Genomic DNA, 27464 nt, shown 5'->3' on the forward strand with positions numbered 1-27464 from the left:
TGAAAAAATAATATTTTAGTTAGTTTATTAGAAAATTGAATATAATGTTTGCAATAAAAGTTGCTGATATAATAGCTTCTCTTGATATTTTTAACAACCGAGACTGTGCAAATCTTAAACTACGCTAATTTACAGTCAAACATTATTTTAAACCAAAGTATTTATTATTATAGATTTTTGGGTGCTGCAAACCAAATTTCACTATGTAAAAAATGGCTTTTTTGCAATAATCAATATTTTTTTTGTAAAAAAGGTTAACTGATCAAATATCATGAATGTACATGTTTCTCCTCTATAAATAAAATGCGTTTTTTATTTTATAATGTTTTACCTAACTTAACTTAACCTAACCTGACGTGCTGGTGAAAATTTTGGCTTGCGGTATCGTTTCCAGCATTTAAAAATCTATAGAAAACGTCTTGTCTGGTTTTAAATAATAATAAAATAAATTTTTTGTAAACTAATTCCATTAATGAACTTTAGAACCTGAAATAAACTTTACTACAAAATGCGTACTCAAGTAGCAAACTGACGTCATTAAACGTCAAAATGGCGTCATTAAATGTCAAATTTTTGACGCCATTTTGACGTTTAATGACGTACGCTTGCTACCTGGGATTTGTGTACATTCCAATCCCAAGATTGATTAGGGCAAGTGTCAAGGAGTAAAAAAATCGTTTCAGATCCGTCCATCAGGTACACTGCCTGCAGTCCTAGCCGGGGGACGAAGAGTGCAACCGCCTGTGCCCCCGGTACCACCTCCGGCAATGACGTCACTCCATAGCAGCAACGATAGCGGCTTTTCCAACGAGCCCCCGGTGCAGCCCGACGTCGATTACAGCGATGATGAAGCGTTGAGGTAAGTCGCTAACAGCTACCATTTGCTTTCTTCACTCTTCGTTTATTCATGTTTCTTTCCAACTTTTAGTTGAACTTCTACGTGTTCTATGTAAAGTGTAAGCTATGTAAATTATATAGAGAAAAGTAAGTTTTTGTTTTTTATATATTTAAGTATAAAAAATTTTTTCTACTGATTTTGTTTGAAAATAATATAATTAAAACAATAATATATTGTAATAATAAAAAAATTATAATTATTATATAGATAAATAAATTATAAATTAAAAAGTGGTCTATGTATTCTATTGGAAAAAGATTCTTTTTGTAATTTTCGTGATCCGTGAATTTTACTTTAATTATTACTAAAAAAGAGAATTTGTATAATTTACATAAGCTACATCAAGGATAAAAACCGAAGCAATAAAATTTTGATTAAATTCGTATAGAATGTAGACGCAGAAATGAGTTTAATGTTTATTTGTAATAATAAAAACAATAATCGATTAAATATGATCCTTTTTAATATAAAGAGGAGACTATTGTAGAGATATATTATATTATTTTAGGACATGATAAAATTATTTTTTCAACAAATGAGATTTCTAATAGTTCAATCGCATCACTTTCTTTTAGTCATCATCTGTTTTTAATTTAAACAATGACATGTTCAGTCATTTAATTTTCGTAGTTTTATATTTTTATTATTTAATATCTTTTCCATAATTTTTTAAAAAATTTTATAAAAATTTAAATGTTGTAAAATTTTTCTATGCATGTGTATTCAATGATATAATATGTTTACAAAAATACAGTTTTCTTAATCTTTTTAATTCTAACATTTTTTACGTCTCGAATGAGATTGTTATTATTTATATGTAATTTTTTAGAAAAAAAAAATGAAATAAATGAAATAAATTTTAAAAATTAAAATAAAAAATGCCCTTAAGCATTATTTTATATATATATATATATATATATACACACACACAATATATTGTGTGTGTGTGTGTGTGTGTGTGTGTGTGTATAATCTCCTCTATCTCTCAAATTTTTATCTCAACAAGATTATACCGGTTTTAATCCTTAATTTACATTAATTACACGTAGAATATCATTATTTATTTGCAGAAATCCGATAGTGAGAGTGTACAAACTTATCACTTATTACTTACAACAATATATTTTAGACCTTTTCTGGTCTGTGATCTATTTTTGCTTCCCCAACATTACACTTTGATAATTAACGGATAAGTGTACCTTCGCTTTAGCCTATTCAGCTTGAAGCTTTACATCATTATAGCTCTGCCATGCTGCTATCAGCTGTCTCCTTGTAATTAGTACGATTTCAATTCCTTGTCTCTCGCTGTCCGCACTCAATTCGATTGATTTATGAGGTTATTGTGAACAATAAAGGTTTGTCGGTGAATGAATGCTATAGAAATGAGTTTTTCTTTCGGAGGGTTCTGACAATATTAGCAACTATAATTAATTTTAGACAAAGCAAAAATTCTCGAATTGTCATAATCCTTGAATAAAAAAATAATCCTTGAATAAAAGAAGCTTATGTAGAATATATTATTTAACTTTTATTGTTAATGTCAATTGGATTCGACCATCAATCTTTTTATTGATTATACAGATTAAAAAATCTTCTTCCACAATTAAAGTACTAATAATGGCCTAGTTTACATCGATATACTTTAATACGCGTATTAAGTACTACTGACCAATCATTCTATTCTTTAGAAGAATGATTGTGATTCGTCAGTGCGACATTTGATACGTGTATCAAATAATCGATGTAAATTAGGCCAATAACAAACTGAACGCTATAATTTTATATAAAAAAAAAAATTTTTTTTAAAAATATAAAAAATGTAATTTGTTAACTTTTTTGTTTTTTACCTGAAATTATAGTACTCCCCAGTTTGTTAATATTAATACTTTTAATTGCGGAAAAGGATTTATTTATCTGCATAGTCAATCAAAATATTAGTAGTTGAACTCATTTATGAGTTTGCACAATTACAATATTAATATTAACAAACGGGGAACGAAAAGGATTTTTCAATCTGTATAGTCAATAAAAAGAGTCATGATCAAACCCAACTTCGCGTTTTTATCGATAAAATTGCTTACAATGCTTAGGATCACCTTAAACATCAAAATGACGTATACTTGCTATCTAGATTTTTTTATACAATTTTTCAATAGCAATTTTAGAAAATTTGCAATAGCAAATTGACATTAATGCATAATAATGCATAATAGCACGATTGGTATAGTAAGATTGGCATGCTAAGTCTCTTTTGGCACATTTTAATATAAGTACGATTTTTATTACATTATTTCCTCTTTTTTTTTATTCTGAGCCGCACATCTTCCATGTGAAAAATTAGTTATTTCTATATTTTCTTCGAAATTGTATCTCTCCTTCTTGTAGATACCGCATGCGCTATCGTGGTCGCTGGAAATAAACCGCCGTGGTGGTGGTTCTCTGCATCTTCACCCCAGCCTTTTTACCTTATTCTCTCTCTTCCTTTCTTCCCTCCTTGGTTTTTTTCGTTCTTCTTTATTGACCGCGCCGCGCACACAGACAACGGCGCCGGAAGCCGCGAAGCGGAGGAGATCGTCCATTCCCGAAGGACGAGAAGCAGTCCAAGGAGTGGGAGAACGACTCCTGGAAGACGATCCCGCGGGACGAGAAGTCCTGGCAGCTGTATCGCACGGCGATGGATCTATGGGCGGAATCCAAAGTCAATCATCAGACGGGCGAGGACTCGAAGAAGTACTTTGAGATGGAGAACAACGACTTCGCGCTGGAGAACGGCGACGTAACGAAGAAGAAGAGGAAGAGCAAGAAGATGGCGCAGCAGTCGAACGAGCGACCCAGCCCGAATCAACGGACAAAAATGGTGGACGCGCCTCGTCATGGCGATCAGCGACGTATCATGGACAAGCGGGCGCAAGCGGAGACAGAGGAGGACGACCTCGAGGAAGACGAAGAGGATTTTGGCGTCGAGTGTCATAATAACAACAATCATAATAATAATAATAATAATAATAATAATAATAATAATAATAACAACAATAATAATAACAATAATAATAACAACAAGTTCTACGCGAACACTCAAGAAACTCAACAGGAGCGAAGAGGAGGAAACAATTTTGAAGCGGACAAGTATGGCAAGTCCTCGAGCTCGTCGTCGGAATCTGATGATGAAAGTACTATCACCATTCCTGAACCGGGCCGTAAGGTCGAGCATATAGCGCAGAAGCTCGAGCAGACCGCGCAAAAATACGCGCGCGAGCACAGCCCGCCCAAGTTTCTCGAACGCCGTGAGAGGACAAGCGCAGCGGAGTATAAAAGTCTAGAGAGGGAAACCCGAGAGTCTTTGTCGCGTGACCGTCGCGAGAGATCCGCCGCGGAGTATAAGAGCCTGGAGCGTAGCCGTGATTGCGGTCAGAAGAACTTGGAGCGTTTGCGCGACGATAAACGTTCGCGAGATGACGAACGCATGCTGCGGGACGATAAGCATTCGCTTGAGCGAAGCTCCCGCGAGGACAAACAAAACTTTGGACGCTTGAAAGACGACAAGCAAAGCTTCGAACGTTTGAGAGAGGAGAAGGCCAATTTTGAACGCGCAAGAGAGGATAAATCGAACCTTGAACGCTCGAGGGAGGACAAGCAGATCTTTGAACGCTCGAGGGAAGACAAGCAAAGCTTCGATCGTTCGCGAGATAGCAAACAGAGCTTCCAACGACATAACCTAACCCGCGAAGAAGCGCAGTCGTACGAACGAACCCGCGCTCGTTCTAGGAACGACCAGGAACGCGCCTATACGGAGCAACGCAAGGAGATGATGGGTTATGAACGAACGTTCGAGAAAAACCGCAACAGGATGGTCGAACGATTGTCCAGTCGACGATTCGAGCGACCGCGACCGCCGTCACAGGAGGCTCCTGAACGGCCAGTTGGACCCTACCGAGAACGTAGATACTCCGATAAGGAAGAGGCGATTTACGGAGAAACCGGCCGATACGTAGTAGGCTCGCTCGAGAAAGATCGCGGTTATGAGTCAAACTTCGAGACGAAATTAGAGAGATCGAAGGCTCTCGAGAGACACGGTTATCACGCGGGTCTTCAGAAGCAAAATGTTGCACCGAGAAGTAGCGAGCGAAGTAACGGCGATACCAATAACAACACACTGAAGATGGAACGAAAATCACCGCGACAGGGCCATATTACCGCTATGGGCCATCTTGCACAAACCGGTAGAGCCTTTGAGGAATCAAAGAGCCCGAAGCTCGTAAAGCGAACCAAGTCATTCTGGAAATTTCGTCGGGACTCGGAAGTTCTGGAAGGTATGGCACTCTGGCAGCACCGTTCGCTCGTGGACATTCCCAAGATGATCCGTAAAGAATACAAAATGGCAGGAAACGAGGAGAAGCAGAGCAACTCTGAAGGTGGTAGCCCGAATTCGAGTTTGGGCAACAGCGAAAGCACCATTACGAACGATCATCGGCACGAGGAGCCGAAGCCGGCCGAGAGAAGCCATGTACCAGACAAGACGGATTACTTTGATGATTTTCCGACGCCAGCTGAACGGCCCAAGATCACGGAGAGGTCGGCGTATAGAATTCAACAGCAGCCGGAGGAACGTGCATACTTTGTCGGCAATGTGTCGCGAAAGGCCATCATTGAGAAAGAGCGTAGACGCAGTCTCGAGGCGAAGCAAAATATGGTCGTGGCAGAGCTGAAAGAAAACAACGAGAGTAAGCGGAACGAGATACTGATGCACAATAGGAGAAATTATGACGAGGAGGAGGACGCGACGTTGAACTTCAGCGAGACTGAGGCTTCTGATGAGGAATCCACATACAGCTGCATCGTTGTTAAGGATCAGAGCATACCGGAGAAGACTCTGTTGCCGAGGACTAAGCTGAGAAGAGAGTCTGATCGAGATAGGAATACTTGCGGACCTTGGTACGATCTCTGGGGTATGGATGCGTCCGTTAATAAGAAAAAGAGAAAGCAAAAGCAACAGTAAGAGCAACAAGAATGAGTTGATATGAAATGAGATTATTATGCAGAAGATATTAAAATTATGAACATTGAACTGAAGAAACGAAGATGATAAAGAATTATCTTTCTAATATTTTAAATAATAAGAAACATTGAGAATAAAATAGAACATAGAAGAGACTGCGTACTGTTTTATATATATTGGAGGTCAAAACATACAAGACACTGAAATTTTTTTGAGTCAACCTGCTGAAGATGGTCCAAAGAGAGGAAATGTTCAAAAAATATTTAAAGAAGAATTTAAGAACAAAAAAAGTTTATATTGCGTCTAATATCTTCGCCTATGTATCATACATTTAGTTCATAAATTATTGCCGCATGTATATGATTGTTATCGCATGTTAGCCTGAAGTTCCACTTCAAACATCTTAAGTTTATCTTACTTATTTGAATTTTTCGTGGACCACATCTTTTACGAGATTAATTCCGCAAACGATCGACTCCATATCCCATTTTGGTGTACTCGTGTTTGGCGAATCCCTTTCCGCGATACTCTCGTTTTGAACGATTGGCTGTTGATGTTGTAGGGGCTTGCAGCATCGTCGAAGAAAACGCTCGATACATTTTTGCGACGACATCTAAGCTTATCCCGAAATGGAGCGAGCAACCTTACCGGATGATACATCGCCTTTGGTCGTGACTTTTGTATCGTTGCTGCAGGCGATAGTTTTTTTTCTGTCTTTTTTGTTCGTTGCTGGCATAGTGCAAGGCATACGCTAGATTATTCGCAATTGTGTTTTAAAGTCTTGTCATTTTTAATTGTTATTACTCGCTTTGATTGTTTTGTAAACTAGTTTGAAACATTATACGTATTTCTATATGTAAATTTAGGATCTAAATAAAGGCTTCAATTAATCAATGGAAAAAATATATCATTCTACAAAAAATAATAGCGTTTTCGATTGGGAAAAAGTTAGTGCGCACCAGTGCGCACTCAGTTCACACGAACACTGGACAAGTTCCATGGGTTGCACTGAATAGTGCAGGTGAAAAAGAACACGCCGAAATTTTCAGTGCCACTTGAGTTGACTAGATTCCGGGAAGAACGAAAAAGTAACCTCGACATCTTGTGTTCAGTTAAGTAATGATTTTTATTATATGTAATTAAATATAGAAGATGATCAAGAATATCACGTATGACAAATATAAAAATTATTATTATTCAGTATAAAAATGCTATTACATTAAGTACATTAATTATATTTTAAAAAAGGGTATAGGTTCGATGTTTATATAAAAAGATATAACACTTATGGTGTCATTATCCATTTTTTTCACACATTCTACATAATTTACAGTATTTGGAATTATTCTTCTAGTTCGAAGAGTTGTAATTATTTCTTCTTGCTCGCTTGAACTAGAAGAAGATTCCAAAAATGTCTCCAAAATATTAAAGAGAGCCAAATCCGAATTGCTCATTATGTCGAATTTTCGTTCAAAAGAATGCCCTACTGCTTGCATGCATCTAAATCTAGTGCATTGAACTGGCACCGTCAAAATATCTCGTGCCACTTAGTGCGCACTGAGTGCGCACTATGCGAGTGTTGTGCGTTCAAACGAACACGCAACACTAGCCAAGTGCGCATTGGCACTACCAATCGAACACGCGCCTGACATTCAGTGCAGCCAGTGCACCCCAATCGAAAACGCTATAAGATAAAAGATATTCCAAACTAAAAAAATTGAATATTTATGAGAAGTTGCGAGCTTTTTTTTTGAAGAAAGAGCAGGCATTCCTCAAATTTAATATTTTCAAGAAATTGGTTAGAATTCCAAAGTCTCTGTCGGTCGTGTATGATCATCCTTGTGATCACCCAGTGAGCACGGATTCATTCTGATTAATCCCGATTAATCATAAACTTAACACCTTTCAGGACAAACATATTCGCAACTGTGAAGCTGCGAAAGACGAAGACTAACGACCGTTCGGCGCCAGCGCTGTCATGAGACAAGCCATCCTTTCTCTAGATCACGCGTTTCTCGCGCTAATAGCGATCGATGGTAAAGAGAACGAAGGTGATTCCTCTCTTGTTGAACAAGTTCCTTCGTCGCGCAGCTTTTTCTCTCCTCGAGACTAGAATCAACGACTGCCAAACGATTATCCAACCGCAAATTTTTTTCGAACAAAAACGAAATGACGCTAACCCTTTCCGTATCTATGGGATATGTCTGTGCGATGTATGTACGTATCATACTTTTTTTAATTTCTTTTAAAAGTATTGATGCGTGTCATCTGGAACACGATGTGAAGCGTTATATGAAAACAGTTTGTAGTCTCACGATGTTAAATAAAACATTCTGTAATGTGACAGAAAAGCTTAAAGAATGTCATTGTGTGTCGATATAGGTTTACTAAGAAGTAAACTAAAGGGGCTTGAATGAATGAGTAATTTCAATAATATTAATGTATTTTTATAGTGTTATAACAGCTTTAAGGCTTCTAAATTGTTTTTTCATTTAAAAATATGACATCTAACAATTTTCAGTGTATGCTTTCTCGACTCTGATATCGACAATTTAACATGATCGATGAACCAGGAGCCTTAAGCTGTTAACATTGAATACGTTAATATTGAGATTATTTATTTGTAAGCATCGACCTTAAAAACTGTATGGTAAATTTCCATTAGGTATAACATGTTTTATATATATATATATATATATATATATATATATATATATATATATATATATACGTCCTCCATAGTAAAGTCGCCATACAGTTTTTGTAATTTTGATTTTTGATTCGTAACCTGCGATTTCAAAAATTTCGATATATACATTAATTTCGGCTAAATTTGATATACAGGAGCTTAAATTACACGTTTATACAATTTTCTATAATGAATGAAAAGTGAACCTAAAAAAGTCCAATCATTTGTATAAGGTTCTACATAAAATTATATCTAAGATAATAGATCTTATACTCTAACAGCCTTTTTATACTGACAAAAATCTCTTGACAGCTCGTGAAACGAGTGTTAAAGTTAAAAAGAGATGTTATACACGCATTTATGGTATTAATATATTAATATATTTAACTCTACTTAATTATACTCTACTTAATGTGTATTTAATACACATTTATTGGTACTGAAAGGGTTAATGTCTGAAAATATTGGATAGATCACGATGTTTTGTATCTAACATGCTATTTTGAAGTTTTTAAACGTTTTTCAACATTTTAAGATAGATTTAGTTTTAGATAATATTCTAACGTAATTTATAAGAATAAAACGAAACAGAAGACATTCAATTCGAAGAAGAACGTAAGGCGAATTTTAGAGTAACCATTTTTTTGTAACTTAAAATACGATAGTTAAGTATTCAAGGAAGTCTATAAGATGCAGAGATGTTAATATATTACGAGTAATAAATTATAATTATACATATATATAATTATATAAATAACGATCGTCCGAATTTGATTCCGGCAATTTGGGTTAGATTAGATTATGTTAATAAAATTGTTGTAATAAGAATCATGTATACATGCATACACGTTATATATATATTATATATTATTGTTATTATAAATACACCAATTTTTTAACGTGTATTTGCAGTCTTATATATTGTCATATTTTTTCATATCCCTTCTTCTGAGTCTTATGTCAATCTGAAAAAATTGATTTTATAACAATAAATTGTAATTTTTAAGATGTGTCTATCTCGATTATCAATTTGAGTTGAAATCCTGTTCAAAATGTCTCGAAGATTATGAAAAGTTCTTGAAAAAAATTCTTTATAAAAATCAGAGAAAATTAAAGAATATATTTCTTTTTATATACATAGAACAAACAATTTACAAATGAATTTCTTGAATGTTTTTCGTCAAAAATCATTTTAAATGTTTATATAAACCAAAGTATTTTTCACATGGCATTACTTTATACATGTTATCATACTGTCGTCAAATGTCGTTAGTTTTCGACAATTCTCCAAAACGATAAGATCAAGATTGATTTACACTTTTGACTAAAGTAACAGTTCGACAACAAAGTAAGTCAAGTACAAAATATTTAGATATTTAAATATATAACAAAATTTTTCATGTATAAAAATATATGAAAAACATGCGATTACAGCATTCTTATTTTAGAAAGAAAAGAACTTGCAATGATTATACTTGCAAGAACTTGCAATGATTATACTTTATAAAAAGGAACGAAAAAGATTGTTTAGTTTGCAATGCAAATATTATAAAACGGTTCTTGTGTACTTCTGAGTATATACGATGCTCATCCAGAGTTCTGATGACAAAAAAGTAATTACAAAATTTTTTAAACAATTATTTAATCCAAAAAAATTGTATTCTCGAATATAAATGTGAATTGCTGATCTTATTTTGACTGTTCTACTTTTTATTAAACAGTTCTCATTTTCAATTCAGAAAATGTGCAATACTCTTCCAAAGAGTTCTGATAGTAGAAAAATAATCAAAAAATTTTTCAACAATTACAATATGCAAAACATTTAACTTATACGTTTTTATTGCTCTAAAAAATGTTTTTTTTATTAAATGATTTTTAACAGAATACAATTTTTAATTGATACGACATAATGTGCGTAAATAATCTCAAGTTAAAAAAATCTGAAATTTATTTTTATATTATAATAACCCAAAGAATTTAAATTGTGTTTTTTACATGAGAGTCGTAATTGTCTTTACTTTGTAAAAAATTTAATTAAATACAGAACACAATTTTATTGGATTAAGATTAACATAATACATTGTATAATAAAAGTATATAAATAAACAATATACATATATATATATATATATATATATGTATATTGTTTTATATACTATATATATATAATATAACAATTTCCCGTAAAAGATAATAACGATATTTAAGTAGATTGCGTATTTTTCTTTAAACTGCTATAATTTCTTTATGTTTTCCTTTTCTCATGAGAGTCGGACAGTTTTTCTTTCTATTTACTTGTTCTGTATTTTCTTTATCTATTTTACTTATTCTTAACAAAGAAATATTTTTGCAGACATTTAAAACAAAAATGAAACCGATGTTCTTAAAATTGTCATTATATCTTTTATTATATATACATTTATATTAATTGTCCACACAATTTATATTAATTGTCCACACAAAACATAACTTTACATACATTGAGATAGTTGAGTATAACAAAAATAACGTTAAAACCACTTAAATAATATAATATGCATTAAAATATTTGCTTAATTATAGAGGTACAAACTCTACATTTTGAGTTATTTGTGAATTTAATATGGTCGATAAAATTAAGAATAATAATTAATTGTTTTTAATTTCGTCGATGATTTTAGTCTGCAAATAACTTAAAATGTGAAGTTTATTATATTAATGTATGTGAAATTTTTTTCAGATTTAATGTCATTACACTAAAAATTATCTGCAAGCTTATACAAATGAAATAAGAGTAATTATTAAGATATATTAAAAATAAACTTTTTTAAAATATGCATATACAAAATTTGTTATAAAAATTATTTATTAAAAGATAAAAAGATAAAAATAAGATATTATATATATATATAACATAAATGCAGGGTATTCATCCATAAATGTTCGAGCAAATATCTTATAACTGCAAAGTTACAAAAAAGTTTAATAAGAGAAATTAATACAGTTTTTAGAGTTCTCAATAAGAAAAAAGTAAATAATTTTTTACTCGTAATATTTTCCAATATTTTCCAAAATGGTTATTGTTTTTTTAAATAGACACTTATATATTTTTTTACATATTTATGTAGTACATGTTAATAGAAATTAAAATCATATTTAATGAAAAATTTCTACTACGTATTGTTTACGAGATTTATGTATTAAAGTAGCAAACTGAATTTTAAGCATATTTTTAAATTTGAATTAGAATATCAAAGAGATTGAAAAAACTTCTATAATAATCTGATATATATGCATATTAATGTAAAATAATAAAATATGTCAAATATATATATTTTCCAAACATTTTTTATAAATTGCATTAGTACATTCTGCAATTTTTCATGTTTCTTAATATTTGCTGAAAAATTATTCTTATCTAAAATATGTCGTTGAAATGTAATAGATTGATAGAAAAAACACTAATTCTGAGATTATATACAATTATTTATTATATTTTTATTATATTGTATTTATTATATTTATTATATATAATATATTATAAAAATAAACAAAATAGATAAATTTCATATTAGTTATTTTAAAATTAAAATTATTTTTAACATAAAATCGAACAATATCTCATGTTTGTGTCGTTCTAGTAATATTTAAAAAAATTATATTAATTAATAATAATAGTAATAAATAATTTATAATTTTATATTATAAATTATTTATGTTAATTTTTATATATTATTTTGTTTTGTTACTCTTGTTTATAAAATAAAGTTACAATTAAAAATTCATAAAATTAGGTCATTATAAATAAAAATGAATCAATCGATTCCAAATTATTCATCATTTTCGGAGATAATTTGATCCTTTCATGTATTATTTTGACTTGTCAAGTAAAACTTTTTATTCTTTTGGCGAGAATTTTCCAGTATCTAATTTCAAAATTAAGCCACCTTCATAATTCTTTCTTGGAATATTTTAGAAGGAAATCCCACAATTCGTCAAAAGATTAGTCCTTTTGTGATTTTTCAACGAAGAAATCCTTCTTTGAATATCCACCATCTTTCACAGGTAAGTGTTCCCCCGGTGTTATAATGGCGACCTATTTATTTAAATTAATAGTATCTAATAGCGTTTAATAGCGCTAGTCAAACTCGCTTTCACGAATTTTTGTAAGAAAGCAGTCTAAACTTGAAACTATGCTGCTATTTTCTTGCTATTTCTATTTCCTGTACTTTTTAGACTACTTAAAATATTTTAACATTGTATGAGAGTTATTATGTGTTAGTTATTGGAAAATCGAAGATGCCGGCTAGGCCAAAATTGATGTAATAATCTCATTTTTACTTAAACTTTTTAAAAGGTTTTTTTGTTATTTTTGCTTTATAAAAAATATTAAAATTTTTCTTACATAAGATTATATAAGATTTAATGATTTTGAAAAGATTTTTCTTTAAATCAAACTTGGTGTTAAAAAATTTTTTAAATAATGTTTAAATTAGGTTAAATTTTAAGAAGTATTTTTTATATTTTTAAATGTTATTGCTTTTATATGAGGAGAATTCAAATAAACGCAATTTATTTATGTCGCGTTTGTAATCATAAACATAAGATCAATACACTATTGAAATAGTTGAAAGGGAATATCTATACAACAAGTTCTGTATAAGAGTCGTTTGTTGAATAGCATTCAGTGTTTGTCAAAATGAGCGAGCATTCATGTTTCTGTATTCATGTTTCTATTGCGCAATGTATATAATAATTATTGTATATCTTAAATCAATGAAAACGTTAAATTAACAAATATATTGCGTAAACCTAGCTCAATTTAAGACTCCTGCATTTAAAAATTGTACAAAATATAAGCCGAAAAAAACTATTCTTGTTAATGCAATCAACAACTTTTACTAAAACTCAAAATACGCTGTAATTTGACATATAAAATGTTGAAAAGCTTAACAGAATAAAAAGTGGCAAATTGTAACTTTAATATCTTTAAAATTTAATTTTTTTTATTTAAATAGATTATTTAAATATAATATATTACCAATTTTTTATATTGATTCCCCTTTTATAAAACAAAATTTTTATTTTGTTTTATCACAAAAAAGCCTAGTATAAAATAAATATAAATCAAAATAATTCTAATAAAAATAATTGTGAACTTTTTTGTTTAGATTTAAGAATAATTTCAGTCAGCTTAGAAAATATCCTTACTATATTTAATCAAATTTACAGAATATTGAATTTCTCTATAATATATATATTATAATTAATATATTTCTTGTATCATATTCTTTTGCGATTTTCTAAGCAGAAAATAAAGCTATTATATTTATAAAATTTAGTAATTGTTATTATATAAAAAATATAAATAAACAAATTTTTATTTATTCAAACGTTGGCAAACGCTGACAACACGCGTTTCCCGCGGCATGATATTAAACTGGTTACGATTTCGGATCAATATAATGCGCACGTGTGTGCGCACGTGCATGTATTTGCTTTACTTTGAACTGCCGAATTCCACGGCAGGCTTTTTGGCTTATGGAATGTGCTAAAGCGGAGCATATTTGCCAAGCGGTTAATTATCATTTGCGGCTACCCATCTTCTCTCCCAATCCCTTCATCAGCCGTAAAACGAATACAGTGTCTGGCTAAAAAGGATTAACTGAAAGCAATTTGATGTATTAATGATTCTTTTATATATATGGTCTTCTCGAAATTACTACAATTAAAGCAAGAAACAATAATGGAGATATTTCTCGCGATTGCAGTTTTTTTATTTCAAAATTTATTAAATAATTATATGTAAATAATATTAACAAAGCAACCTTATTCTTCATAGTCTCAGCTAAATAAAAGAAAGTAATCGTTTTGATACCCAGGTAGCAAGTATTATGTCATTTTGACATCGAATGACGTCATTAGACGTCAGTTTGTTGCTTGGGCAAAAACATGAAAAGAAAAAGACGTATAACAACAAATAATCTATTACTGTTTATTTATTTATTTACAAGCACTCTACAAAATTATTTAAATATTACTTAAATTTAATTTAACTACTATTATATTATTTTGTATATCTTCCATTTGAATTAAAATTGAAGAAACTTGATTTTTTCTTCAAAATGAATATTTGGGTACCGCGCCGCACCATTCCTGAAGAAACACCAGAATGTCGTTCAGCGGCGAATCCGGAGACGCTTGTCTGGCCGTGTTGGTCAATTTGGCCCAATCGTCGCGATCCGCCACGCGGTTGCTGGTCCCCTCGAATTTGATAACCGGACCGCGTACCGGATATCCCGTGATTACGCATTGCTGAAGAGGCGCACCGGAATTAGTCGGTGACGTTAACGAGCCCACGTAGACGCCTCTCTGGTCGACCGGCAGACCCTGTTCGATCTTCTGGTCCATAGACACCGCCAGCACCCATTCTCTCGCCTCCTCGCGTTGATCTGTCACGACTCCGAGATTCTCCGGAAGTGGGACTTCTAGCGGAAAATCGGTGACGCGTAGATCGTCCACATCGAGAACATTGCTATCGCCTTCTTCCTCGATACACTCCTCCAGATCGAGAAAATGATTAAGGAAAACAAAAGCCTCACTCAAAAGCCCCGCGGAACGCGTTGCGACGCCAGCTTCGTAATAAGCTTTGTCGGCGTGGAGTATGTCGCTGTGTCGCAGAAGGCTGACAGACACTTTGACGACGATGCCAGAAAGTGCCGGGAACGAACGACAACCGTGCTTCATGGCGCAGAAATGCGCAGCCTCTAAGAGTCGCTCGAATCTGTCGGAGGGCGGAGACGAGCGGCAGAAACCGTGCAAAATGTCACGAAGCTGAGCCAAGTATCTAGAAAAGAGTTAGTTAATCAGCGAAGAGACAAAAATAGCAGCATGTGAGAAAAGAAATAATAAGATGGTATTATGTATTATTTATGAGTCAGTTGAACACAGAACTCCTGATTGGTCCAATCTCTCTCTCTCTCTCTCTCTCATTGATTATGCTAATCCTAATCTCGATATAAATGGTTGTGTACAATTGTACTGTCTTTATATGAGATATGAGATGAACCAAGGATAAAATAAATCAGATGGTATTCAAATGAATATATTATTTATTGATCAATTGAACACAGGACCCCTTGATTGGTCAATTTCTCTCATTGTTTGTGCTAATCCTAACCTAGACCGATCTGAGTGATTGTGTCCAATTACATCGTCTTCAAATGAATCTCTAATAAATCTTCCAATATCAAAACGTCTAAACATAACGAAAATAGGAAGCCTAGAAGATTAGAAGAAGCTTCAGTTGAAGAAAATTAATTATTCGTATTTTAATAGAATTGTTTATGCAGGAAGAAGATACTGTACACAGTTCATCATTAATTTATAAAAAATACAGAACCTGGGGAATGTTCCTAAATCCTCAAAATTTAGAAAGAGCAAAGATATTTAGTCGAATAAATCTGGTAACTATAAACTCCGGGCTAGATATATAGAAACAGTTAACTAAAGAAATAAGGAAATACATAGAGTAAGTGAGTGGAGTATTATTATAGTCCCAATGATCCATTGTAATGCAACCTAGATGTCATCAGGGACTATAATAGCATTACAATTTGACATCATATTAATTAAATTTCGAGTCTAAATTGGGGAAATCCCGCTTGGAAACTTATTACTACTACTAATAGAGGAAAAAAAAAGTTATATGTGAAAGGATATTGCCAACAAATTTGTTAACCGCAATATATCGTACCTGTATTCCTGCTGTGGCGCATTTAGGACACTCTCTGCCAATTGTAGATAAAGATTAAAATTCTGCGAGATCGCGGGCGCACCATACTGCGCGTAGAGCTGCAACGCTTGCGGTGCGGCATCGTTCTTCAGCAATTGCGCGGCGCGTCGTGCCACAAACCTATGCAGCACTTCCGGACTCTGCGAGCTTGCGACGTCAAACACCTGGCTCCATTGACCTTTGCGCGCCATCATCTCGAGGGCGGCGTTGCCGTCCATCTCCGCCAGTCGTTCCATTTCACTCTCATTCGCCATCGCATCCCGGTACTTCTCTTCGAGATACGGTTCCAGATCAGGAGCGAGCTCGCGAACGATCCGACGCGCACGATCCCATTCACCAACTGCCACTAGCGAACTCACCGCGTCCTTCAGACGATCCGCTTGAAGAAATACCTGCAATGATACGAAATGTTCAATCATCAAGTTCATTTTTTAAGGTTCTTTACCTTGTTCTTGTTCTTAATCTATATCCAAATATATTAATATGGAATTTGATCTAATATACATAAATAGTCGTGTTAAGTTGAAAGAGCTGTATTATATTTAAAATAATATATTAATATTATAGTAATAACAAAAAAAGAAAACAAATTGAAAGTAAAAATACCTGAGCGGCGAGCGCGTGTTCACCAACAGAGAATAAGCGTGCACCTAGGTCACCCCCGATTTCTGATGCTGTTTCGGGATCCGCTTGATGCAACAAAATATCAGCCGCACGAATGAGATACGATCTGGGTGCTTGTGGATTCAAGATCAGAGTGTCCAGGGCAGCTCGCACTTCTCCTAGATCAAGCCATTTCCGAGCCTCTTCTAACGCATTTGCCCCGTCCAATCCCGCGTTCTTTTGGCCCAATTCTCTGCGAAGAGCCGCCTCCTGACTTGGCAAATATTCTCGACATACTCGCAGCGCTTCAGACCACATCCCGGCTGTCTGAAGTAAAGAAAGTTAAAACTTCTGTTTTCTCATTTACAATCCGTATAAATTTCGAGAAGAGGCCAACCTTATAGTGCTCTATTATCATATCTGGTTTGTGGGCTCTCAAAAGTAGAGCCTCCGCCGTGGCATAATCTTGTCCCTCGGCAGCTTCGGCGGCTCGGGCGATCAAAACCTGTGCCACTGCCTCCTGACTGTGCGATCGCGCAACGTCCTCTGCGGATTCCCAATCGCGGTTATGAATGTACATTTGCACGGCCTCCATGACCTTGCCAGCTTGTACGAACTCCTTTTCAGCTTCATCGAAACGGCCTTCGTCTTCCAGCGCCATAGCGTGGCGATAGTGAACTTCCTTCTTTTGGTCCACAGTGCCATATTTGGCGATCTCTAGAGCCCATTCGAACAAACTAGCCTCGCACGCCAATTGCAGACAGGGTTCCAAATAGTTAAGTCGCATTAGGAGTCTTGCGCCTAATTCCGGAGCCAATGTTCGGGCCCACATCAAGGCAACCTAAGAGAAAAAAGATTTATTCAAGAATAATAAGAAAGCAAAACAACGCTTTTGCACTTTTCTAGTTTAAATCTTACCTGCTGTGCTGCCTTCTCTCCCGAAGCCTTTTTGGCAACTCTCAACGCGTCCTCCCACATATTGGTGGATCTATATGCTGTAACTGCTCCGCGCCAATCACCAGCACCTGGGATAGAATTATGCAAACTAAATTAACTGCAGATAAAATTTGAACTTTTTGTGTTTAGATACAGGTAATGCTAAATCAAACATTGCTTATTGGTTTTTAAACACTTTTTACTTGATTAATAGTTAGCTATAAATTTTATGTGCCCTGTCTGTGTTTCAAACTATTAGTTGTTTTATATTCAATACTGACCTAAAAAGTGTTCTTCAGCTTCTCTCGGTTTGCCGGCTGTTTCTAATTCCTTCGCCAGATGCGCGTGAGTGGTTTGAAGTAGGTCAGGCCGATGCTCGGCGACCAATCTGATCATATCGCCACGATTTCCTGCCTTACGATACATCGCGATCGCCGTGTCGTGATCGCCGATGGCGACGTAGAGCGCCTCGGCGTGGCGAAGTTCGCCGGTCTGTTGCAGGCTCTCGGCATGCTTCGCCAGTACTTGGTTGGCTTCATCGCTCTTCATGTGCTCCTGAGCCACTTGATGAGCGCGCAGCCAATCGCCTGACTGAACGTGAGCTTCCACGGCACGTTGAGCATTTCCGGCACGAACAAAAAGGCTCTCCGCCAAGTTGCGTTCCCCAATTGACGAGAAGTATTCGCCCAATTTTTCACACTGCTGACGGATCTCAGGGTCATCATCGTTCTCGATTACCTGAGAAGAAAAGAATATAATAACCAAAAGTCTGGTCAAAAGTACAAATATCTTAAAAATAAATATCTTAAAAATGCTTAATAAATTATTAAAGTAATGAATAAATACTTTAGTCTTGAAAAACATGTTTTATATGTTTTACATTTTTTTTTATCAAGATTTTATTTTATATAAGACATGTATTCAGAATGCAATTACTGTACCTGTATAATCTGCAAAGCCTTTCTCCATTGTCGAGCATTGATAGCAGCTTTTAATGCTAATACCGTTTCACCCGCTTCGATAAAATGATTAATGGCGGCATCGTAATGACCATTCTCTGCTAAATGCTTTCCCCAATCCCTCTCTAGCTCAACTACTAAAGTGGGATCAACTTTGCGTGCTAGATCGAGGGCTCTGGCAAATACGCCAGCCTGAGCATAACAACTGATCGCTTCGGAGCCGGCGCCAGTTTTCTCCAGTAACTCTCCAGCGAGTTCCATGAGATCGGTAGCTTTAAGGCCATTAATGACTTCCTCGACGACTCGCTCATCTTCCAGTAATTCGTTGTCACTAAGGATTAGCCTGGCGGCTCGTCCAGGTCGACGTGCTTCCAGATAAAGCTTCACGGCTCTCCTGGGATTTGTACTCTCTATGATAGACGCTGCACGGGCTGCTTGTCCGCTGTCTAATAGCCAAGCCAAATGACGATCTCGCAATTCTGACAAACCGCTCCAGTCGCGACTCTTGGCCAAAGTTAAAGCTTCCTCCCAGTGCCAATATCGTTGATACATATCTAGCGCTTTGTCCAGTTCGTTCTGCTCTAGATAGATTGCCTCGGCTGTTTTTAAATCGCCGTTCAATATGGCCAACCGGGCCCAACAATCCGGATTGGCCATTGGATCGTTGCCTGTTTCTTCAGCATACTTCTCACCGATCTTGAAACATGATAGAAGAGATAATGACAATATGATAAATTGTATCTGAAAAGAAATCAGAAATATGTAGAAAGAAAAAAGAAGAACCTTGGCGGTTTCCTCCAAAAACTTCGCGCAAGCTACATCGCCCATAGCGGCGTAACATCTGGCGGCTATCATAAGCTTTCTCTCGTTCATCGCGTTTCTAGCCACATTTTCCCACATAGTTTCTACCTGCGGACTGTCGCCCATATTTTCCAGGAACAGAACGACTCTACCAAAGTCATTGTCGTGCAGTGCGGTACCAAATTCGATCAGTCCCTCATCCAGCACATATGGTACCTTGACACCATGTTCTTCTACTATTACGGACGTTCGACCATCTTCGCGAACAACATCCATCACATCGCCCTTGATTGGCGTCAGCGTGGCAGCTTCTGGCGCGTCTACATTATACCAAACGGCCAGCGTTTGGCCTGTCTGAGCGATGACAACATCACTTCCGGGTATCCAAGATGCAAAGGATGCCCCACTTACCAGCAAAACTCTAATGTTTCGCGTGTATAAATAAAAATTGAGATTATAATTAAAGAGAATCTTCAGAAAAAATTATTACAAGTTCTGATAAAGAATTTCTCTTAAATATAAACCAAATCTTCAATGAAAATATTAGACCGAAATAATAAGATTTAGCTCTTGTATTACATTCTGTTTTAAGAACATAGATATTGTAATGTTTTAATTCTCTCATAACAAATACTAATAATTCAAGATGTTCCATTTATTTACCTTCCACCTGTGTCATTGCTTAGCCAAAGTCGACCTCGCTTGTCACGCGACAGTAATCGATGACCTGCCTCACTTAGCTCTAACCAGTCGATTCGAGCATCATGAACAATTACGCTAATGGTCCCGCTTGTTATTAGATCGATCACGCGGACGGTTTTCGGATCCAATAGATAAGCTAGCTTTTTATTGTCGATCCCGTTGATCGAAGGTCGTTCGTTCACACGTACACTGACCACGTGCGGGTTTACTGCTTCCGTTCGTACGGAACTGAGTGCCTCGTTCTGACCGTATTCAACGATCGTCAACTCGCCGGAATAGAAAATCAGGCAAACAACTGGATATTCAAAGAAGAACTTTTCACCGCCGCTAGATCGATCTTCCCATGGAATCTCACTGATCAAGCCCAGCTCGATGTCACCGATCAGCAAAGTGCGCGCTGTGCGTGCCACAACATTGTTATCTCTACGTCCTAAAACGCGCACGTCCTCGATCTCCAAACCAGTCTGAGATCTGACAACGATGGAACGTTGCGAAGAATCGTTCAAAGGTCGAATCACTACCTGGCTGGGGCCTACATAGGCCACCTCATGACTGCCTCGGACTACTGTGCGTCTAAAAACAAAGACAAGAAAACTTCTAGAGATACTGAATATCTGAAGTAAAGTTTTGCCAATATAAGTAAAACGTGATTTCATGCAGAACTTAAGGGGATCCTAAACGCTATTGAGTTTCAGTCCTGTTTTATTGACAAAATGTGAGAATAAATTCAACTATAAATCTATTTATTGGCTATACGGATTATTTTTTACCTGAAATTAAAGCACTTCCACATTTGTTAATATTAACCCTCAGTTATCATTCATTTTTGGCCACCCTATTTTACCACTCATGGGTTAGAGTAACCCAGAGTCTTCTTTTGTTTACATTTCTGAATCTAATGAAGCTATTTTGAAGTATTTTTTTTCAATTGATACGCCAGACAGTAAGAAAAAAGAATATATCGGTACAAATGTCACCAGATTTCTACGACTCGAGATATTTGAGAAGAAATGAAAAGTGATCTTCTAAAATTTCGAAAAAATCATTTTTGATATAGGTTAACGTAACCCAGAGATATAACTGAGGGTTAATACTTTAATTAATTTGTACAGGAAAAAGATTTATCAATCTATATAGCCTCATATATCTAGGTGCAGAATTATAAATTGATAAAGAATTTATTGATTTGTTTATTAGAATAGAATTGATTAGAATAAATTAATCAATCTTTTTCCTGTACAAATTAAAGTATTAATATTAACAAATGTAGAAGTGCTTTAATTTTAGATAAAAAACAATCCGCATAGCCAATAAATGAATTATTATAGTTGAATCTGTTAATCTCACATTATGTCGATCAAGGACATTTAGGATCCCCTTAAGGGATTTATTATTTGCAAATAAATATATCCAGCACATCAAAAATTCTAATTAAGTCTGTAGTGAAATATTTACTTATTATAATAACATGTTATTATTCTGCAAAATAGAAAAGTACAAGATTTACATTCTAGTTACGTGTTCTCATATCAAGATAATTTTACGTTAAAATCTTTAACGATAAGGAAGTATCAAGTTTCGCGGAATTTAAAGCTCTGAAGAGTATTGAAACAAATACAATAAAAAATTAAAAAGTCCAATTATCTCAAGCCTCAGTCACCTCAGGATTGTTTCAAACTGTTCAACACCACCGCACAATCCTCCAACCGCTAGCTTCGAACCGTCTCGTCTCCAGGCAAGCGCCGTAATTGTGTAGAAATTAGGAAGAGCACGCACATTAGTCTCCTCCCAGATGCTTCGTCGTGGCGACCAATCGAAGATGCGCACCTTATCCCAGGAACCTACGGCGACGCTCTGACCGCTCGGGCTGCAACAAGCCACTGTGATCTCTTTTTCTTCGGGATCCCGGCTGTAGTCGAAGGTTTTGACCGGCTTGCCATACGAATCGTACACGGTCAACCGTTTGTCGCTACCTGCCGCCAGGATATGCGATTGCGACCAAGCTAGTGCATAAGCGGGCACTCCGTGAACACATACACGTCCCGACGGTTCTGCACCGTCGTTCTCGGTGATGTAATACCGGATGATACTGCCGTCGGCGTGGCTCGATATGAAGCCATTTCCGCGGATGCTGGAAGTCGAGAGAAAAATTATAATTGTCAAACACCCCAGACAGCACACGATATTTATAATAAAGATTCATAATAATCTCGATAATTCAAAACGTAATTGCGATAGGTTTTGATTTACTTGCTAGCTAGAGCTATCGTCATGGCATCAGAGGTATACAAGGTTTGCGCCTTCTGCGACTTGACCAGGGCCGCACGGACTTTTCCATCCGCCAATCCTATGATAATTGGACCATCTCTTGTCTCTGACGGCCAGATCAAACAAGTCACCGCAGAGCTTTGTTTAAATTTATTGCAAATTACTTTTTTGTCGTTCCTAAAATAATTTCTGATATAAATAATTTATTACAATTTTTTATATACTTTTCTTCTCTTTTTTCAAATTGAATGTTGTATAGTTACCAATCATCTCCTATTTTGTATACATAGACGATGCAGTCGGTTTGGCCAACTGCAATCTTGGTGGACTCCGGTGAGAAAGCTATTCCCTTTATCATATAACTTTTTTTGCCAAACTACAAATAATGAAAAAAAGATGTTGCTTTTTATTATAATATTTTTAATATTAACAGGGTTGGGTAAATTAATAATTTTTTAAAACTAAGTTAAGTTAAAGTTAAAGTTCCTTATAAAATTAATTTAGTTACGTTAAAAGTTGCATGAACAAAAAATTAACTCAGTTAAAGTTAAGTTAAGATTAAATTAACTGATAACACTTAAATCAAAAGTTAATTTTAAAAAAACATTATTTATATTAAATTAGAATTTTGTTTGTTAATTCTTTTAAAATTTATAATAAAAAATAATAAAGAAATTTTGATAATTTTTATATAAAAATATATTTTTTGGTAATTATAATTTATAACAAATAAACACAAAAAATAATAATACTACCAAATTTATATTAATTTAATAAATACCTTAATATCAACAGGTTTAGTAGAAAACCTGTCACGTTTGACTCCGTTCTCATCAAAGAGATAAATAGAACGATCCGAGGACGCTACAGCTAACTTTAAGTTGTTTGGCGACCATGCTATATCAATAACTTTGTTTTCACTTTCCTATAAATATAATACATTTATTTTTAAGCTATAACATAAATAATAATAAGTGTAATAACAATTAGTACTTCATGCATTTCTCACAAAACTATTTTTATTTAATAAAGAGACAAAATATAAATATCATTCTCTATCTAAAAAACTTAATATACTTTCTATCTCTCTGAAGATAATAGCTTTTTTCAATTATGAATTGTGTTCTACTCACCTGCGCAGATATAACAGTACCGAGATACTTAAGCAACATGTTAATTTAATTATAATCTTAACTTTTTAGCATAATAAGAAGATATTCTAATATTATTTACAAGCGTGCATGTTGCTATAGAGTCACTAGTGTAAAGCAAGTGTCAATCTATCAATTGCGGATTGCGCCACGTGTGTACACATTGGTTGCTTAGCAACTGAACTCCCCACTACTCCAACTTTTAATTGAAGGATAATGTATACATGTATTGAAATTAATTAATTCACGCCTACTAAATATACATAGCAAAATTTCTTGTTCAAAAATAAATCGAAAAATCCTAAATGATTTTTTTTCTGCGATGTTTAATAAAAGAGAAATTATTGAATAAAATTCACTAAATCAATGCCATTCGTTCTATATGTATTATAGACATACATATGTATATAAACATACATATGTATATTGACATAGTTATATGCAAAATTAATAGCACCGGTTGAAAAAATGAGGGGATTTTGTATATTTTCTCCACCATCAAAAAGTGATTATTAAAGGATTTCCTAATATTCGTCAGTTCGTTCGAAGATCACAAAAGTCAGCATTTAATTCTAGATACACAGTCAAGACAGTTAAACATGGTAGAGGAAACATACAGATTCTCTTCATTTTTTTCAACCGGTGTTATCATTTTGCACATAACTGTATGTTTACAATTGGTAATGTGTGTGTATGTGTGTACATACATACATAAGAATTTAATTAACATTCTGTATATGCGCGGATTTTTTACAAAATCTTTTTCAGATGAACATTTCTTTCAAAATTAAATTTTAGAAAAAATGAAATATTTGATATTCAGAAACCTAAATGTTTAATATTATTAAGCTCGCAAATAACTATAAAATAAATAAAATATGTCTATAAAATAAACTTAATCTAGAAAAAAAATATAAAAATTAAAAGGAAAAATACAAGAATATATAAAAAAAGAAAGAAGTAAAAATATACATATTTTATACCTAATATCCAAAAAAGAAACCTAATAAAGAACGGTCATGTTTGTTTATTTTTTGCAAGATGTTTTTTTATATCTTATATATGTATAGAAATATATTTTTATATCCATTTTAATAGAATATATACATATTAACTACATCCGTTTTTATTTTGAATCGCCAATAAAATCTCCATTTGATGCGCGATATATCTATAAATTGTAGATTAGAAATATTTGAATTTATAAAATTTATTGATATATATATATATATATATATATATATATATATATATGACTTTATTGTAATATATATATAGTTGCGTATAATAGGTTTTTATTTTAGTATAAAATAAAAATAGTGCGATATAAGTTATTTTTATTGTAGAATGTTTATATACATATATATATATATATATATATATATATATAATATAATAAAATATAATATAATAAAATATATATATATATTATATATATATATATATATATATATATAATATATATTTACACACACATATGTACAATAAAATTATCTTTAATAAACAATGTAGAAGACATATATATATATGTCTTCTACATTGTTCATGTTGTAAAAAGAGAAAACAATAATGTATTGCTATGTATGATCTACAAAATAAAATCACAAAATTAATATAAACAAAATAAACTATAATATATTATAGTTTATATTATAGTTTATTTTATATCATTAATAAAAAGAAGAAAACAATAATGTATTGCATATATATATATATATATATATATATATATATGCAATACATTATTGTTTTCTTCTTTTTATTAATGATATAAAATAAACTATAATATATTATAGTTTATTTTGTTTATATTAATTTTGTGATTTTATTTTGTAGATCATTATTTATTTTTATTATTATTATTGTATTGAAGAAGACTGTAGTATAGTCAAAATGTTTGCGGTAAATGTTTATATAAGTACAAAATCAATAAAATATTCTAAGATTTTATTGCTCGTTTAGTTGGCCTAAATATCATTTTATTTTGAATAATTTTTTAATTTATACGAACTTTCCAATTTTTTATTTTAAATTTACGTATTATCGATGCGATAACTATACTCTGTTGCCTAAAAGTATATTCAGTGTATATTTATAATTTTATATTCTATTTAAAAATAAATATATAATAAGTCACACTTTTATAAACATTTTTTTACACATTTTTAACTTTTTATAAATGGCTATAATAGTTTGAAAAACACAAAATCTACGCTAACAGCAGAAATGTTTGAAAGAGTGTTGCAACATTCTATGGATATTTTCTGAATATATCTTTTGAACATTTCTGCTATTATTCCTTACCAAATTTTAGATTAAACTATATATACAGAGTGGATCATTTAAGTTGATAATGTGAAATATCTCAAAAATGAAGCGTTGGAGAAAGAAATGTTTTAAATAAAAGTAAATTGACTTTAAGGGGGAAAGCGAATTGCATGATTTATGTTTTATTTGGAGGATATTTTCAAGGTCATTTAAAGGTCAATCTAATTTTTTTAAATGGAAATCTATATTTTTTATTTTTTATTCTTATTCCTCGTAAAAATATAAGTAACTTTTGTAAGAACCATTTTTCAATTTAGCACATACTGTAAGTTTCACAGATATTTGAAAAGTGAAAATTGACAAAAGAAAGTAATACCGTACTGTACAGAACAATTTTATAAGCATCCGCTGTACATTTTATTAATATTAGTCAAAACAAAAACATTAACATAATTCAATTAGATTGCTGGTAGTGGTAATTATTATAAGGAGTTTTATTCTCCACGTCGTCCTTTTACAATATTTAGACACAGCGTATAAGTTTCTTCTAAGGTATGACTTATTTTGTGTACATTGGGCTTATCATTGTTATTAGTTATCAGTATTGCCATTCTGTTCGGACGTACGATCTAACACGTTTCCTGACATTAGCAATAGCTCATTTTTAATTTATTTATTATTAACTTTTGAACGAAATTTGTTTGCGTCTATGTGTTTATTCATTAATAATTTATTCCACTGTTGACCAATCGTGTTATTACTTACTACATAATGTGAGTATTATTTCTTTTTTCTGCGTACTTGATTGTATTTTAAATGAACTTATACTGTTATATTTCTCTATTGTTATTTTAGATCTGCTTGAAAAGGACCTAAAGTTGAGGTCAAAACGTAGCAATTTAATAAAAATTATATGCCAGAGTGTCAAATAGAAGAGTATTGTTCTACTTATTATTTATAATTCTTGGCAATTTCAATAATTCGATTGTTAGTAATTATTGTCATTATTTAGACTCAGCAATGGAATGTTTATCTATAGAGGAAAAAGTCGAAATGGTTCTTATTTATGGAGAATCTAGGAGAAATGTGTAACAGTCTATTCTTCTGTATGCCGAACGGTTTCCTGATAGAAGAACTCCATCACAAATATCATTTTATCGTGTTATAAAGCAGTTTTCAGAAGAAGAAAGTGTTCAGCCAAAAAAAAAGGAACCGTAAAAGAACCGCTACCGGCGAAAATAAGGAAACTGCAGTGTTAGCTGCAGTGAATTACGATCCCCATATAAGTTCCCAAAAATTAGTTACCAATTCAGGAATTTCTAAAAGCAGTATTCACACACAAATTCCAACCATACCATGTGTTGTTGCATCAAGAACTACATGGTGACGATTTTGTGAATAGAATAACATTTTGTAGAT

The 27464-nt window shown here is 33.3% G+C and overlaps 2 protein-coding genes across 2 annotated transcripts in view; one reads left to right on the plus strand and one right to left on the minus strand.

The window, feature by feature from the left end:
* Window positions 1-6523, plus strand: part of IRSp53 (Insulin receptor substrate 53 kDa) — a 130237-nt gene extending 123714 nt beyond the window's left edge. The window contains exons 13-14 of the mRNA XM_085488341.1: window positions 684-859; window positions 3437-6523. Of these exons, the coding sequence (XP_085344467.1) occupies window positions 684-859; window positions 3437-5894 (2634 nt within the window). The 3' untranslated portion in view covers window positions 5895-6523. The remainder of the gene's footprint in view (window positions 1-683; window positions 860-3436) is intronic.
* Window positions 6524-14561: 8038 nt separating this feature from the next.
* Window positions 14562-23883, minus strand: Oseg2 (intraflagellar transport protein Oseg2). Its single transcript, XM_029306418.2, has 14 exons — window positions 23760-23883; window positions 23408-23551; window positions 22890-23002; window positions 22609-22803; window positions 22019-22489; window positions 20320-20931; window positions 19639-20077; window positions 18838-19551; window positions 18178-18634; window positions 17879-17985; window positions 17358-17801; window positions 16964-17287; window positions 16319-16749; window positions 14562-15409 (listed from the first exon to the last, which is right to left on the minus strand). Exons 1-14 carry the CDS (start codon window positions 23796-23798, stop codon window positions 14683-14685), a joined length of 5217 nt encoding a protein of 1738 aa, XP_029162251.1. The 5' UTR covers window positions 23799-23883; the 3' UTR covers window positions 14562-14682.
* Between the last annotated feature and the right edge of the window lie 3581 nt (window positions 23884-27464).

The sequence above is a fragment of the Nylanderia fulva genome, unplaced genomic scaffold (genome assembly GCF_048542155.1).
Source record: "Nylanderia fulva isolate GAGA-0341 unplaced genomic scaffold, ASM4854215v1 Scaffold68, whole genome shotgun sequence".
Lineage (NCBI taxonomy): Eukaryota > Metazoa > Arthropoda > Insecta > Hymenoptera > Formicidae > Nylanderia > Nylanderia fulva.

Bases quoted from the DNA above. Each gene is read 5' to 3' on its own strand.
- Oseg2 (XM_029306418.2), bottom strand. From the start codon at position 23,798: ATGTTGCTTAAGTATCTCGGTACTGTTATATCTGCGCAG. The intron at 17,288-17,357 runs GTTGGCCTCTTC...TCTTTACTTCAG, and splicing joins TGATAATAGAGCACTATAAG to ACAGCCGGGATGTGGTCTGA. The intron at 16,750-16,963 runs GTATTTTTACTT...GTATCATTGCAG, and splicing joins AACACGCGCTCGCCGCTCAG to GTATTTCTTCAAGCGGATCG.